This window comes from Phalacrocorax aristotelis, chromosome 7, assembly GCF_949628215.1.
Source record: "Phalacrocorax aristotelis chromosome 7, bGulAri2.1, whole genome shotgun sequence".
Classification (NCBI taxonomy): Eukaryota; Metazoa; Chordata; class Aves; order Suliformes; family Phalacrocoracidae; genus Phalacrocorax; species Phalacrocorax aristotelis.
Genome location: NC_134282.1, coordinates 29,543,582 through 29,557,306, shown reverse-complemented (window position 1 = coordinate 29,557,306; position 13,725 = coordinate 29,543,582). Strand labels below are relative to the sequence as shown.

The window sequence follows — 13,725 nt, the reverse complement described above, 5'->3', positions numbered from 1 at the left end:
CCCAGAAACACAGACTCTGAAGCAATACTACACTCTGGACTCAGAGGGGAAGGAAAGGAAGGGCTGGGATTAAAAAAACCCCAAAACTACCAAACAGAAACTTGGAAGAGACTGACACACAGGACATAAAAAGCAGGAGAAGCTACGAAAATATGTTGAGATGGTCAAGAAAAGTCACATCAAAATATATTTAAAAACCAGAAACTCCAATCTGCATGGAATTCAAAACTCCTTCCCCACTTTTTTCCCCCTGCTCAAGGAGTCTCTTTGTTGTTCCAGGACGTGGAACATGATAGGCAGCACCAGTTATGTCCTGAAAAGGATACTATTTCCCCCAACTTGTCTGAGCACTTCCACCATTTACAAAGGAAAAATTATATATACCTCAACGATTGCCCTACCCTCCCTCTTTTTTATTCTACAGTGGGCAGGAGAAAAGACTGCAAACAAATCTGACTCTTCATTTTCAGTTAAGTCCAGTTTTTCCACACATCAATATCCCTGCAATCCATTGTACACCTTCTGCGCTGATCCTTGTTTCAACAACTGTTTGAGACCTGCAAGAGAAAGGAAAGCATTACTGAACAGCACAAACAGGAGCAAGACACTGCATTTACACATCTGGCTCATAGGCCCCATGGCACCAGCCTTTCAAGGCTGAGCCCACATACTTGAATAACGCAAAACATTGCTACTCTAAGAGCATCATTAAAGCAAAGGAAAAATCCCCCCAAACCTAGTGGCACAACAGCTTTACTCCTTCAGCATTTCCACAGGGAGAAACAGGACTGACACTGGTGATGCTTCATGCACTCTCAGCACCACACAAGGCCAGTCGTCCTGGGGAGAGAGCCTCCTCTTCTACAAATTCAAAGCCCAGCACCCCACCTCAAGATCCTCCCAGGTCCATAAGGGATAAAGCTAACTTCCAGAGCTGCTTTGCTGTTTAAGTTGACAAGAATTTTATCATCTTAAGTACAAATACAAAACCAAACAACTTGCGGAGTATTTATAGAGTCCAATTGATCTAGCTCATCTCCCCAGGCTCTCTCTACAGTCCAAGAGAATTCTGCTAGCAGCAAGCTCAGGAGGGCTACATTTGAGTCCTTCTGGACTCACCAGCTACAGAAACCCACGAGTAATTAGAAAGCAGAGGTTTTCACACTGGTGTGTGGTGCCTGGGGCACTACTGTCCACTCGAAGTAGTCCCTGAAGGCAAATAAGAGAAGCAAACTCATTACCTGTGGGCTTAAGTATCCTACTGAAGGCCTGAAAATCTTGGTTTTTTTCCTGAAACCCACTGTTTCACAAAGGAGTCTAGATGACTTTTCAGATACCATATTCCCCACCCCTGAAAGCCCATTCATAAAACATTTCAAACAACTGAGTGCTCTGAGGTCCTGTCAGTATCAAATTCTTACCAGAGCAGGATAAGAGAAGAGCGAGTCAGCCCTTAAAACCGTAATAGCTCATCTACTGGGCTCAGCACATTCAGGGAAAGAACTGGCAAGTCTTCACTGTTACTTAAAGGGCAAGTCCACACAAAACAGAGGAAGCAGACTGGCAAGAACAGATGTGTCACACTGTTTTCTCAGAGATAACTGGAGGGGACTCCCTCTTTTAAGTCAGCTTGGTCACACACTGCCAGGACTCTGACTGCTCTGGCCATGGAGCCCCTCAGGGTGTGGCAGCATCTCTGCTCTGTCCAGCACCAGAAACCATTGAGCCTGAGAAGGGGCTGTCAGGACCCAGAACAGAGAGGGAAACTCCGCACTTTATGGGTAACTTTCATATAATAATTAAAAAATTAAGCTAAACTGCTATAATTCCGATGTTGAATGTCCCCAGAACAGCATCAGTCTTGCAACAAAGCACACAAGCAGCTGGCTTGCACCTCAACATGACAGAAGACAGGATCGCAGTCCTGCCTCAGGATCCCCTTGCTCTGCTGCTCCCCTGAAGCCAGAGTCATGGTGAGGGGGGACTAAATGCTTTACATGTTTGTACCACAGGTCAGATTAGGTTGCGTGGAAAATACCACAGTAGTTGTTAACTTTAATTGAGGTACATAGGCAGGGAAAGGGAGGATCAGAAATTAAATCAACCAATTTACTTGTATAGAAAAACACCTCAAGCTTTCAGGCATGCAAGTCCTCCTTCAGGAAATCCAGCTAAAAGTCTGTCTCCCTGCAAGCCTTGTCCTGCTTGTCTACCCTAAATCATTCTAGCAAAACTACTACTGCTGTCCTTTAAGGCTGGTGGTTTGATGCACAAGGGTCACCGTCGCTCATTAAAATGCTAGAAAACTCTCCTAGAAGTAGTAACTGGAACCGAGACAGCTCTCTGCCAGGCAATAACTATTCATGCTTCTTGCTTACCAGAGAATCCGGAACTCTCTTTTCAGAAACATCCTCAACAGGAGGGCAAACCAAGCCTTTATACAGGAGCTGCTAATCATTAAGGATAGGCCATTCCCCAGATGAGTGCAAGGCAAGTTCACTTCCCCTCCACAGCCAAAGGAGGCTCAAAGCCACTTCCTGGCTGATAGGTAAGAGGATGTGCCTCCTGGATGTGTAGTTCTTTGAAAGGAAAGACATAGCTGGAGAAAGGTGTGCTCTAGTAACCCTGAAAAAGTATAATTAACACCATTTCCGTACCTCATTTCCTGCTAGCTAGCTGTAGGCAGCTGCCTGCTGGCCTGAAGGATACCCTCATTAGTACACAGGCTATTTCAACACATACCTGATGTGATGTGTATCTGATGTGACAATCAGGAATTCCAGCGAGGAATTCTGACATCTGGTGCTACTGCACCTCAGGCATTTTTTTTTTTACTACAGCCAACTTCGAGATTTTTCTGACATCACCAACAGGTGACATGACAACACAACCCAAGTACTTCACTATCTGCTGTTGCTCTCTGAGCACTCCAGAGCTGAAGCATGGGATCCAAAGCTCCAAAACAGACAACAAACAAGTATCAGTAGAGATGAACAGGAGGTACATCAAAGAGAAAGTCACCCCTGACCTACAGGCAATAAGTTTCCTGATGTCACACCGGCAGGAAAGAACGCATATTATTTCTCTGACTCTAAAGCTTAGACTAACCAGAGCAGTGCCCTCAGAGTCAGAGTATCTCCTGCCTGCCCAGGAGTTGTACATGTTGTACAGGAGATAAGATATTAGGATCACTGCCAATGATGAGAAAAAAGGGGATGTTTTGAATTCTGAAGCCTACAGTCCTCCTTTGAATGTGTACACTAAACTGCTACCACACAATGTAAATAGACCTATTCCCTCATAAAAATCCTTAAATCACTGGATGTTTGGAGATACTCTAGCACACAGAAATACATCTGACTACCTACCCAGTCACCTTCCCCTGGGAAGCATAGCATTGCTTTCGGAAGGAGTCTAACACCCAAAGGACCTGTGCCTGAATACACTCATGCCAGTACCATCACCTGTTCCTGGGATATCCATAAAGGTGTGTGAGCAACTTTGACAAACGCTGAGGCTTCTGTCACTGCTCTTTGCCCAGTCTTTTCACAAACTGCCAAGAGCAACAGCTGGAAAAAAAACTCATTGTCTGTTTGAGAGGTGCAGTTGCCTTATGAAGCTTCAAGAAAAGCAGCAGAGCCTGAAATGAGACTTCACACTGATGCAGTCACTTGCTCCGCAGCCCTCACTGGAGGTAACACACTTAGAAAAAGCAGGAAAGCACAGAGGTCAGAACAAGCCAGGATCACTCAAAGCACAGACCTCACAGTCCAAACAGCTGCAGAAAGAGCCACAGAACATCAGCAAACCCTGGGGCTGCAGTTACCAGCTGGGCTCCAAGAGGTAGCTAGCACAGCATAGTCAACACAGCAATAAGTGCCATAGGGCTTAAAAAAAAGCAAACCCACCCAGAGCTTGGCTACCCTCTAAAAGCTTGAAGAGTCCAGGAACCCCATGCATTTGCCTCATTCTACAAGGGCAGCTGCCAGAATCCAATAAAAGGGCACCTTCAGAAGAAGGAAGTATGGTAGCCCTGACCAGCAGAGAGAAGTTCTGAGGACTGGAATTTTCTGAGGAGCTACGCTGGTACTTGCCAGGACCTTCTTTGCCCTGTGGCAGAGGATGGGGCCCTTGATCATTACTCTGATACCTTGTGCAGAGCAGCAGAACCTACTGCAGACTGCTGACACAAAGAGGAGTTTCCATCTAGGAATATAGTATTTACCCTCCTGTCAGTTTTAGGATTTCTACATGGTTCATCAAGTTTCCATTTGAGCACTGAAGCCGAGAGGCAGATTCTCTCCTACAAAACAGCTGCATTGCACCCTTCTTCCCTACAGGGCCACAAAGTACTCAGGGTAGGAGAACAATCCTTCTGATGCTGCGTGACACTCTGCCCTTGATAGCAGAGGGATTATTCACAAGGCTTGCTTCCAAGAAAGCAGAAGCACGGGCTGAAAAACTGCTTGTGATCCCGTTCCAGCAGAGGCCAAGCAGACAAGGCTAAGACCAGTAAGTCTTTCGGTTCAGACAGATGTTTACAAAACAAAGCACCTACAAACTTGCCAAGTGCTACATCCCACCAGTGGCACATCCCAACCTAATCTGGTTCCCTACAACTGCAGCAGTGAAGCTCACTTGCTTCACTGGGAAATGGAAGTTAATCACAGGGCATCGGCCAAGTGTGTTATGTTGTACAAGGGGCAGAGGGAGAGAGTCCCTCTACAGGGACCACTACAGGTTACTGGTTCGGTTGTGCCAACTTCTTATCAGCTTTGGTGAGAGGTCTGTGCAGCCCACTGCCATGACAGAGCTTCAAAACACGCACCTTCCCGCTGTTCATTTGTCAGTTGGTCTTTGGGGAACTCCACATCAAATGTTATTATTAGTGATCCTTTGATATTATTGTTATCAAAATTTGGAAGACCTTCTCCTTTCTTCCACAGTTTGGCCCCAGGTTTTGTAATTTTATCCCGAGCAATGTGAACCTAGAGGCAAAAGAAATTTCAGAACATTAGTTTTGTTCTGTTTGTGTACCACAATAATCCAATGCCCTTTTCCAACCCACTGGAAAGCTTCAACTGATCCTGATTCCTTGCCAAAGTCAGTGATATTCAGGGGGTCCAGACATTACTACCACCAGGGTGGTGTTAGTTCTGGCATGTGCCCAAGACAGCACATGCAGTAACTGCTGTGACAGGCTGAAACAGAGATCCACACTGTGCACCCCTTGTACAGAGCCTGTTTTGGCTCCATGGAAATTGATCTGAAAGGCTCTAGTGGAGAGGATACTGTATAAACCAGCAGCCCCACAGACCCCAAACAAGCTAACCCTTGGTACAGGAGACCTACAGTTAAATTTTTTCCTACACACAGCAACAATGCAAACCTTCGCCTCACCTTGTGCCCATCCAAGTGGGCTATATCCATTTCAAAGCCTGTAAGTGCCTCAACCAGCGAGATTGTCACATTTGTATACAAGTCATCTCCTCTTCTTTCAAAGACTGGGTGCCTGTGGAAATAGACATCAGAACTTTTCTCCTTCCCCACTGGGGAAACAGGTCCTTTAGCTTCCTCTCTCTATTTGTGAGTCTGGAAAATTATCAAGTCAGAGAGGAAGTGAAGAATGAATGAAATTTAGCTTCATTTTCCTGTGAAAGGGATGTACTACTAAATAACTTTTCTATTTCTAGGGCAATGAGTGGTGAGGCGTGTCAAGAAGTTGTGACTCACACAACAATGTTCTTAGTAGTACATTTCCTTATGATAGGGAGATAGTATGTTTATGGAAAAAGAAGATATTTCATGTGATTCACACAGGAGCTACTAATGCACACTAGAATTCAAGCCAAATAAAATAAGTGGAATTATCGCAGCATCTTAACAGTGCTGAATCCAGCTACTCTAGCATCAGCAGGGTTGAACATCCTGCACAGCTCTGAGTAGCAGACCCCTGGCTGCACCAACTCTGCTGAAGGGCAAGCTACATGCTAGCCAAGCAGGCAACACTGGCCAGAAAATGGCTTGCAAGCTTCCTTTACAGTAACCAGAAAGCATGGTCTAACTAGTCAAGTTACTTACTTCAGAACTTTTATTCGGAAGCGCAAATCACCTGGCTCCCCATCCACATGGGGTTCACCTGTGAAAAAAGAAAGAAAAGCTCTGCTTAAAGGAGCTAGTTATTAATAACTGAAGAAACAAGCAGCATATTAAACACAGATTTGCAGCTCACATGTGTAAAGATCAACTAGTTGGTTTTTCCTTTAACAACTAAAACCCTGCTTGCGTGTATCTATTATTAAAGAGCCTAGGACTTTCCAAGTATTGCTTCAATGAGCTCATACCTCTCTGCTCTTCCAAAAGACTTGCCTGCATGTTAGTGATGTCCTTTACTTGTTGAAGGACTTCATCTCCTTGGTCAGAGGGGATTCCCTCACATACTCAAGCCTGGAACAGATGCTTCTACTCAAAAGTTATCTGAAACATCAGATTTAGAGCTTTTTTTTTTTAACCCCTCTGTGTGTGTGCGCGCACCCCCAGTACCAGCAAAGGGAGCGGAAGTTGGAGCATTATCCAGACTTAGCAGAGTATGCTCCTGGATTTCAGCAGCATGCAGAGGACACAGCACTTAAAACCACATGTGCTCACCAGTCACCCAAAGCAGGGCTTGGACACTTTCACTGCCACAAAGACTAGCCTTGCATCATGGAAAAGGAGCAAGTCAAAGCCGAGCAGCAGGGCAGCGCCCACATACATACCTTCACCAATGAAGGGATACTCCATACCATCCCTCACGCCTGGCTCTATCTCCACTTCTAGTGTTCGTTCCTCATTCACAAGCCTGCAGAGGGGAAGACCAAGCAAGCCCTGAGTTTTCAACAGTAGCTGGTAGCACCTACTTATGTTGGGGGTGCTCTCATTACTCCAGAAATAGTTAACACACTCTCCTTGCTCACATCTAAAACTGGAGGGCAAGCATTGCCTTTCTTCTGTGCTGCTACTCATCTAGTAGAGGAGGCAAAGTTAAGCTCTTAAATGCACAGTCAACATCATTCTACATCCAACTGTTCCCAGCTGGAAACTGAGCTTCCCTGACTTTGGTTACTCAGATTTACTTGTGAAACTTCTGCTGTAGTATGGCTGGTTGATCAAGGAATAAGAGGCTGAAAGAGCAAATTGTGGAGCCCTACATCTAATAGAGACAGCCATCTCTACCTGTCTCTACATCTCTACCTCTATCTAAGAACAGACTGGCTCCCTGGAAATCAGAAACCTGTGTTAAGGTTCTCCAAATTCCCCAGGTCTTACTGGTAGTACAGGCACTTTCCTCCACCTAGTGGCAGGTTTTGAATAAAGATCCGTATAGCAGTAAAGAGCTTAAGACTCACTTGACATTGGGACATTCATCGCAAACAACTTCTTGAGTCATCTGGAACCGTCCAGGACCCAACTGGGTGGTCCTCATCTCCTGTCTGCAATTGCATTTCCGTTTGCCAGGTGCCTGTCTTGCCACTGGCTTGTTCCTGACAACCTGTGTGAGACAGGAAGAGGTTAACACCAGCACACAGGCCAGCAAACCCAGGTCTCCACAAGGATCTGAATTTCTCATACAGTCTGAACAAAGTTTGTGTGGCTTTTTGTTTTAATGCCCTCTCTGCTGCCTCCACAGTAGCGCCACATGGTCTTGACAAACACACCTGATAAGCTTTTGCTTTACACCTCTTGCTGACCACACAGTAAATATCAAAATAACAGAAAAAACCTGTCTCTGACACCGCTACTACCACTTACTTTCTTTTTCTGGCACACTAGGATGAAACATCTGACACCTTTGGTTATAATAGCTTCCTCGTTCCACACAATGGGAGAAATTAGTCAGAGTTCCCCATTTATCTGGACATTCACAACACAGACTCAAGGCAAATTCTAACATGCAGAATAGCAGGGATTGTCAGCACTAGAAATGTAGCTTGCTTAAAAAAACAACCAAGGCCATCATACATTTGCCAGGTATGTAATCCAGAAATTTGCAATGACACATTTGGCTATATAAAGAGGCTATGAAAAATCCTTAACATGGTTTTGCAAGAATTGCAAAATGAATTTGAGGCTTATGAATGGGCTCTCAAATATCACTAAATTCTAGAGACACACCCCTTACACCTTTTCCAACTGCGTTACTACAGTTTAAAAAGCTGCAGCTAGTCACTGAAAGCCAATAAATAAGCTATGACAAGAAGCATTACTTTATAGAGAAACTGCCAGATAGCAAAGATGAATAAATGTATTGTTTCTTCAGTTATCTACTAGCAAACAGCATCACAACATCCTCCACTGTCACTGCCAGATACCAAGAAAACGAGCATCTATTTTAGTTTTATGCTTTAGGAGAAGATATTTGAGCAGAGGCCAGACCAGGCGTCTCAAACCTGAGAACACACTGGACAGACCGAGAGGCAAGCAGTCAAACTTACTTCTACAAAGTTTCCTGAATACACTTCCTCTAGTGTAACCTCCAGGTCCACAATGATGTCACTTCCTCGGGGAATGTTCCTGTCTTGTTGGCGAGGGTTACCTCCAAACATGAATCCGAAGTCCCCAAAGAAGCTGGAATAAAATCACATCCATTAGCTCAGAAGGAATTCTGATCAAACGAAGCTTTGATGAAGAGAGCCACTCAAGGCAGCAGCAACATGCTGCTTGGCAAATGCTTCTAGGCTCCTGAAGAACAGCCTCCTCACAGTACAAAAGAACTGTGGTAAATCCAGATGCCTCTTCTTGGTCCTCCAGGACACAAGCTAATGCCTTCAAACAAAGCAGTCACTGTGGAAGAGTCTTCAGTACTAAAGAACACAAGTTCTGGAGGAGTTGAATGCAAACACCTCGAAGTCTTACTACTGGCTAACAGAAGTCCTTTCCACACTGTGCTGCTGCTCAGCTACCATCACCACAAGGTGCAAGCTCCAAGTAGTGCTCCATCTCTGGCACTGCTAGCAGTGCTAGCAGCTTAGATTTCAGTAGTTTGAGGACAAAGGGGGATGAGAAGAGACTTTCTAGCAAGTCTGCCTATTTTTCCTCAAAACAGACCAGTACATGGTATGAGTTCACACCAGGATTACATGAGAGGAACTTCAGGAATTATTTTAGTAAATTTGTGCCTAGTAGAACAAAAAAGGACCTTAAACAAATAGAAAATCAGGTTCTGCCTGAGTAATGTACAAGTGCCTTCAGATTCTAATAATCCAAATTCTACAGCTGCTCTGAAATGTAGTGTAGGTCACTACAGCATTACTTTGCAATAGAGAAAAGTGATCCGCAAACCGCACACACGATCTATGACAACAGGTTAAACACCAATCACATACCAGATAGCACAAGAAGGTTCCTACATGTTTAATACAGCTGTGGCACCTTACAAATCACCCACATGGGTGACACAGCTTGCCAAATGAGCAAGGGGAAGACAACACCAGTGTCACTGCTCTTGAAGTAAGGACTGATGCAAGACAGACAACTGAAAACTGCATATCAGATATCCACTGTAAACGTATTCATTGAAATTCTCATTTGAAGTGACAGTTGAGAGCCTCCTGACTGGGTAAGACCTTAACACTGAAGTTTCCCACATCAAACATGTGCATGAGCATCACAAAATTAGAGCACCAGCTGTAGAATAGCCTAAAGTGGCAAAATCTCCTTACTGTGAGAAGATGTCTCCATGGGAGCTCTGGTGCCCATCCTTCAATCCCTCCTCACCGTATGCATCATACTGCTTCCTCTTCTCCTCATCTGACAACACCTGGCAAAGGGATACAAGCCAAGAAGGTATTCACCCACAGCTGAGCTGGGTTATTTAAACACAACTGAAAGGAATCTCACCAGTACTCTTCACCAGGGGACAAACAGCAATGCCTTACACTACAGAAGTACTGGCTAAACTTGTGTGTTACACTGGACTAGAAAAGTTAAAACATTTATCAGTTAAACCCATAAAAAGTACAGTTAGTTGATTAAAACAGAAGAAGCTGGCAAGTTTGCCTACCAAGCCAAACCTGCCAATACAGTAACACTTTGAATACTTGCCCTCATCCCTAAGGACAGCAGAAGTTAGAATTAACTTAATCACTGAGGCAGTATAACACACCCCAAAACACATGGCTTTCAGGACTGTAAAGCTTCAATTTTAATTCCTAAGTATTGATCTTTGCTCTTTCCTCCCCCAGAGATCCAGAAGTTTCCCATCACATTTAGTCTTCCTTCCCTGTTGATCATATTTGGGAAGGTTAAAATTGCCGGGCTAGCTTTCAGAAGCCTAGAGAAGAGTGGAAACAGTTGGAGAAGCTGGCTAAACAATGAAAACCAGACTGAAATTGTAACAAATGATAAATGCTGGCAACAGCAGAAAAAAGCAATAGTGACTTTACTCACTTCATCTAGCAGGTAGGAGTTCAGTTATCCCTTTGTCACTTCAGATTTTGCATTGAAACACACATTTCCCAAAACTGGGATAAGCTTTCCATTCTGTGATCTGTTGGTGTCAGTGCAAAATTCTTCCAGGAGAGTACTGCACAGTACTGATGATACCACAAGCAATAAGAAAGGAATCAAGAACACAAAATATTTGCCTTTCCATTCATTTTCCTTTTTCCTGCAGACTGTTGGAAAACACAACTCCAAAACCACAGTTTCAAGAACTGTGAAGAGAGTTGTTGTTTGTTATGTTAAGTTGCCTTGAAAGCAAAGCAACTACAATGGATAAGCTTAGAAAAAAACCCACGGAAAATCCACCCCCAAGCCATCCTGAGACTAATAACTACACCTAGAGGAGTGTCAGTTTCCTCAGGTGGGATCAGTCTCCTTTCAAATTGAAAATGTGTTCAAACCACACAGCTGCAGGGTGGAAATCACTTATGCTGTTAAAATAAAGGAGACCAAGTAGTTTAATTAATCTGCTATCCCCACATGTTTTTTTTGAAGACTCTGCTATAGATAAGCAGCTAGCCAAACCCTGAACAGCCGTACTACTAATGGAGGCTGTTGCTTTACAGCAAAAAGCATCTTGGTTTAGATTATAAGGGAAGCAATTCTAGATCCCTTTGCCAAAGCAATCAAATTGACATACCACATCTCATCGCCAGTTTGGCGGAATGATCTGCAAGCTGTACGGGCTCAACAAAGAGACAAAGGCCTTGCAGGACATCAGAATGTTACTTCTTCCAAACTTACTTTTAAAACTATGTACACATTACTGGATTTCAATATTCTGATGCATCTATCTTCAGCAAGAGGCACATGAATGAAGACTTTGAAGGGGGGTTTCCTAGTTTAATTTTCACCAGCACCCAGCAAGAACATGTTGCATTTGTATTGTCTGTACTAGCACTAGAACTCCACGCTTTATGTTGAGCAAGGACACTACTGTGCTTCAATAATACCCTGGTTAGGGAGAGGCAGGCTTGGTCACTGCTCATAAAAGTTAATATTCAGCTACTCCTGCCACCACATGCCCTGCCTGATTTGATTTTACAACTGTTTTCTCCCTAACATTTTTAACAGAAAAAGTATTCCCAACTGTTACTATGGTAAAGACTTAAACTGGGACTTGGGAGGACGTAGAGAAATGCTCCCCATGGATAAAAGTACCATCAAACGTGACAAGATCCCAACTCACAGAAATTACAAACCCACAGCTTCAAAGTAAACCGCATGCATCGATCTTCAGATGCTGCAAACGACAGGTAACAAATACTTTTTTCCACAAAAAAAAATTCTTTACATTCACTGGTTTCCCTGTGAAAGTTCAGCCCATTTTTTTAACAATAGATAAGCCTTAACTAAAAAGAGCTCCCAGCTCTGATACAAAAATAAAGGTAACAGGTTTTTTTTTCCTGACCAAAGAGGAATGCATGCAAGCTGTTTCTCTTGCTTCCTCATTAGTTTTATACTTGCATATCTGAAGAGCAGAGGAGCATCAGGGATAGAAGCAGGACCCACGCTATGGCTGTGGGCCGAGCAGTGCCATCAGACCGCAGTAGGAACACAAACCCTCTCCTTCTGAAGCTTGACTCCTCAAAGAGGACACAAACCTCCCACCCAGACAGCCCACCAGCGCAGGCAAGCTCCTGGTGGAACCACTGCTACGAACTTCTGCTGGTCAACAGTCTTCTTCAGGGGCCCTTCTGCGCCACAGGGATGGCAGGAGCAGATGGAAACCAACAGTGACAGAAGAGAGACAAAAGGGCAGAGGATGTGGAAGAAACAGATCCCCTGCCTAAATTGCATTCATATGTATGTGGGTGGCAGAGAAAACAGGCTTTGACTTAAAACATTAAAACTTAAATCACTCTATATGTGATTTATATAGTGCAGTGTGCTGCTAGTGTTGGGTATCATTTGTATGCCACTCCATTACCACGGAACCAACAGGAATCCTCATGCATAAGTGTTAATTCACATAGTTTTCCCTCCTTAATGCCTTCTAAAAGGCAAGCCACCCGCCTTTTCATCTTGCATCAGCTCAGACTTACAGCCAGGCCCTACATATACACACACTTGCTCCTGTGCCAGTATTTATAGCTGATACAACTCTATTTCTTCCTCAAATAATTATTAATAAATACCAAGTAACTTTAACTTGCTGCCTTCACTTCTTCCTGGCTAAGTGAGCCAAGGTCTTTTATTGTCCTCTGACACACAGAGCTCTCTTATCAGCCTGACAGCCTCTCTACCTTTGTTTTTATTTGGTAGAACACCTGAAGTTTGGTATAGTAATGGAGGAGGAGGGGTTACACCTGTGCTTTATAAAGGGGCCTTTGCATTTCCTAGAAGCCCTCCTTTCTCCTTCTCCGTAGTATTACAGAGGGAAGCTTGTTGGCCGAGCTCAGCTTCACGTTCTCACTGTTTTACCACAAACCCCCTCCTACAGCCTGAAAAGGGCTGAAAGGACTCATATTCTCCAAGTTCCTCATGACAGGCTGCAGAGCTTCACCCCTCTCCCTTCCCAACAGCCGCACCTGGCCTCGCTACACCCTGCCCTACGCCCGGTGGGAAGCAGTGCCGCTCAGCAGCGCCCACGGAGGGGTGCGGGGCGAGGCAGGCGCCCCCACCTCACCTCGTAGGCAGCCCCTAGGTCCTGGAACTTCTCCTGCGCCCGGGGGTCGTCGGGATTCCTGTCGGGATGGAGCTGCAGCGCCAATTTCCGGTAGGCTTTCTTGATGTCCTTGATGGAGGCGCCGCGGGAGACCCCCAGGATCTTGTAGAAGTCTCTCCTGCCAGGGAGGGGGAAAAAGGGAGAGAGGAGGAGAGCGAGGCCCGTCAGCGCCGCGGCCGCCTGGCGGGGTGGGGACACACACGCACGCACAGACCGGCCCGGCGCCGGGGCGGGAAGGCAGAGCACGGCACTCACCCGGCGGCGGCTTCCCCGCAGAGGCAGAGCAGGAGGAGGCAGAGGCGGCCGAGCCAGCCGGGGGCCATGGCGGGGCCGCGCCGGGGCGGATGAGGGAGCGGTGTTCTCAGGCGGGTCCGCAGCGCCGCAGCCGCCCGCCGCCGCCCGGCCACCATTAGACGTGAAGCGGCGCACCGGCGGCGGAGCGTCGACCAATGGGAGTGTGGCGCAGCCCCGCCGACCTATCGGCTGCGCACACTTCATCACACGCTCCGCACCGACAGCCAATCACCTGCCAGGACGTCGGCTTTGAGCTCGGCGGTCCAATCGCGGCTCAGCAC

The 13,725-nt window shown here is 45.6% G+C and overlaps 1 protein-coding gene across 1 annotated transcript; it reads right to left on the bottom strand.

The window, feature by feature from the left end:
- Positions 1-153: 153 nt before the first annotated feature.
- DNAJB11 (DnaJ heat shock protein family (Hsp40) member B11) lies at positions 154-13,715 on the bottom strand. The gene is made up of 10 exons (XM_075099555.1): positions 13,406-13,715; positions 13,112-13,268; positions 9,702-9,799; positions 8,475-8,607; positions 7,389-7,531; positions 6,759-6,841; positions 6,082-6,139; positions 5,401-5,512; positions 4,829-4,988; positions 154-557 (listed from the first exon to the last, which is right to left on the bottom strand). The coding sequence occupies exons 1-10, from the start codon at positions 13,558-13,560 to the stop codon at positions 493-495; spliced, it is 1,164 nt and encodes a 387-aa protein (XP_074955656.1). The 5' UTR covers positions 13,561-13,715; the 3' UTR covers positions 154-492.
- Positions 13,716-13,725: the final 10 nt, after the last annotated feature.

Coding starts and splice junctions, on each gene's coding strand:
- DNAJB11 (XM_075099555.1), bottom strand. CDS start 13,560: ATGGTGGCCGGGCGGCGGCGGGCGGCTGCGGCGCTGCGGACCCGCCTG. Junction 9,800..13,111: donor ACCTAGGGGCTGCCTACGAG/GTGAGGTGGGGG, acceptor TCCCTTTGCCAG/GTGTTGTCAGATGAGGAGAA. Junction 558..4,828: donor GACAAATGAACAGCGGGAAG/GTGCGTGTTTTG, acceptor TTTCTCTTGCAG/GTCTCAAACAGTTGTTGAAA.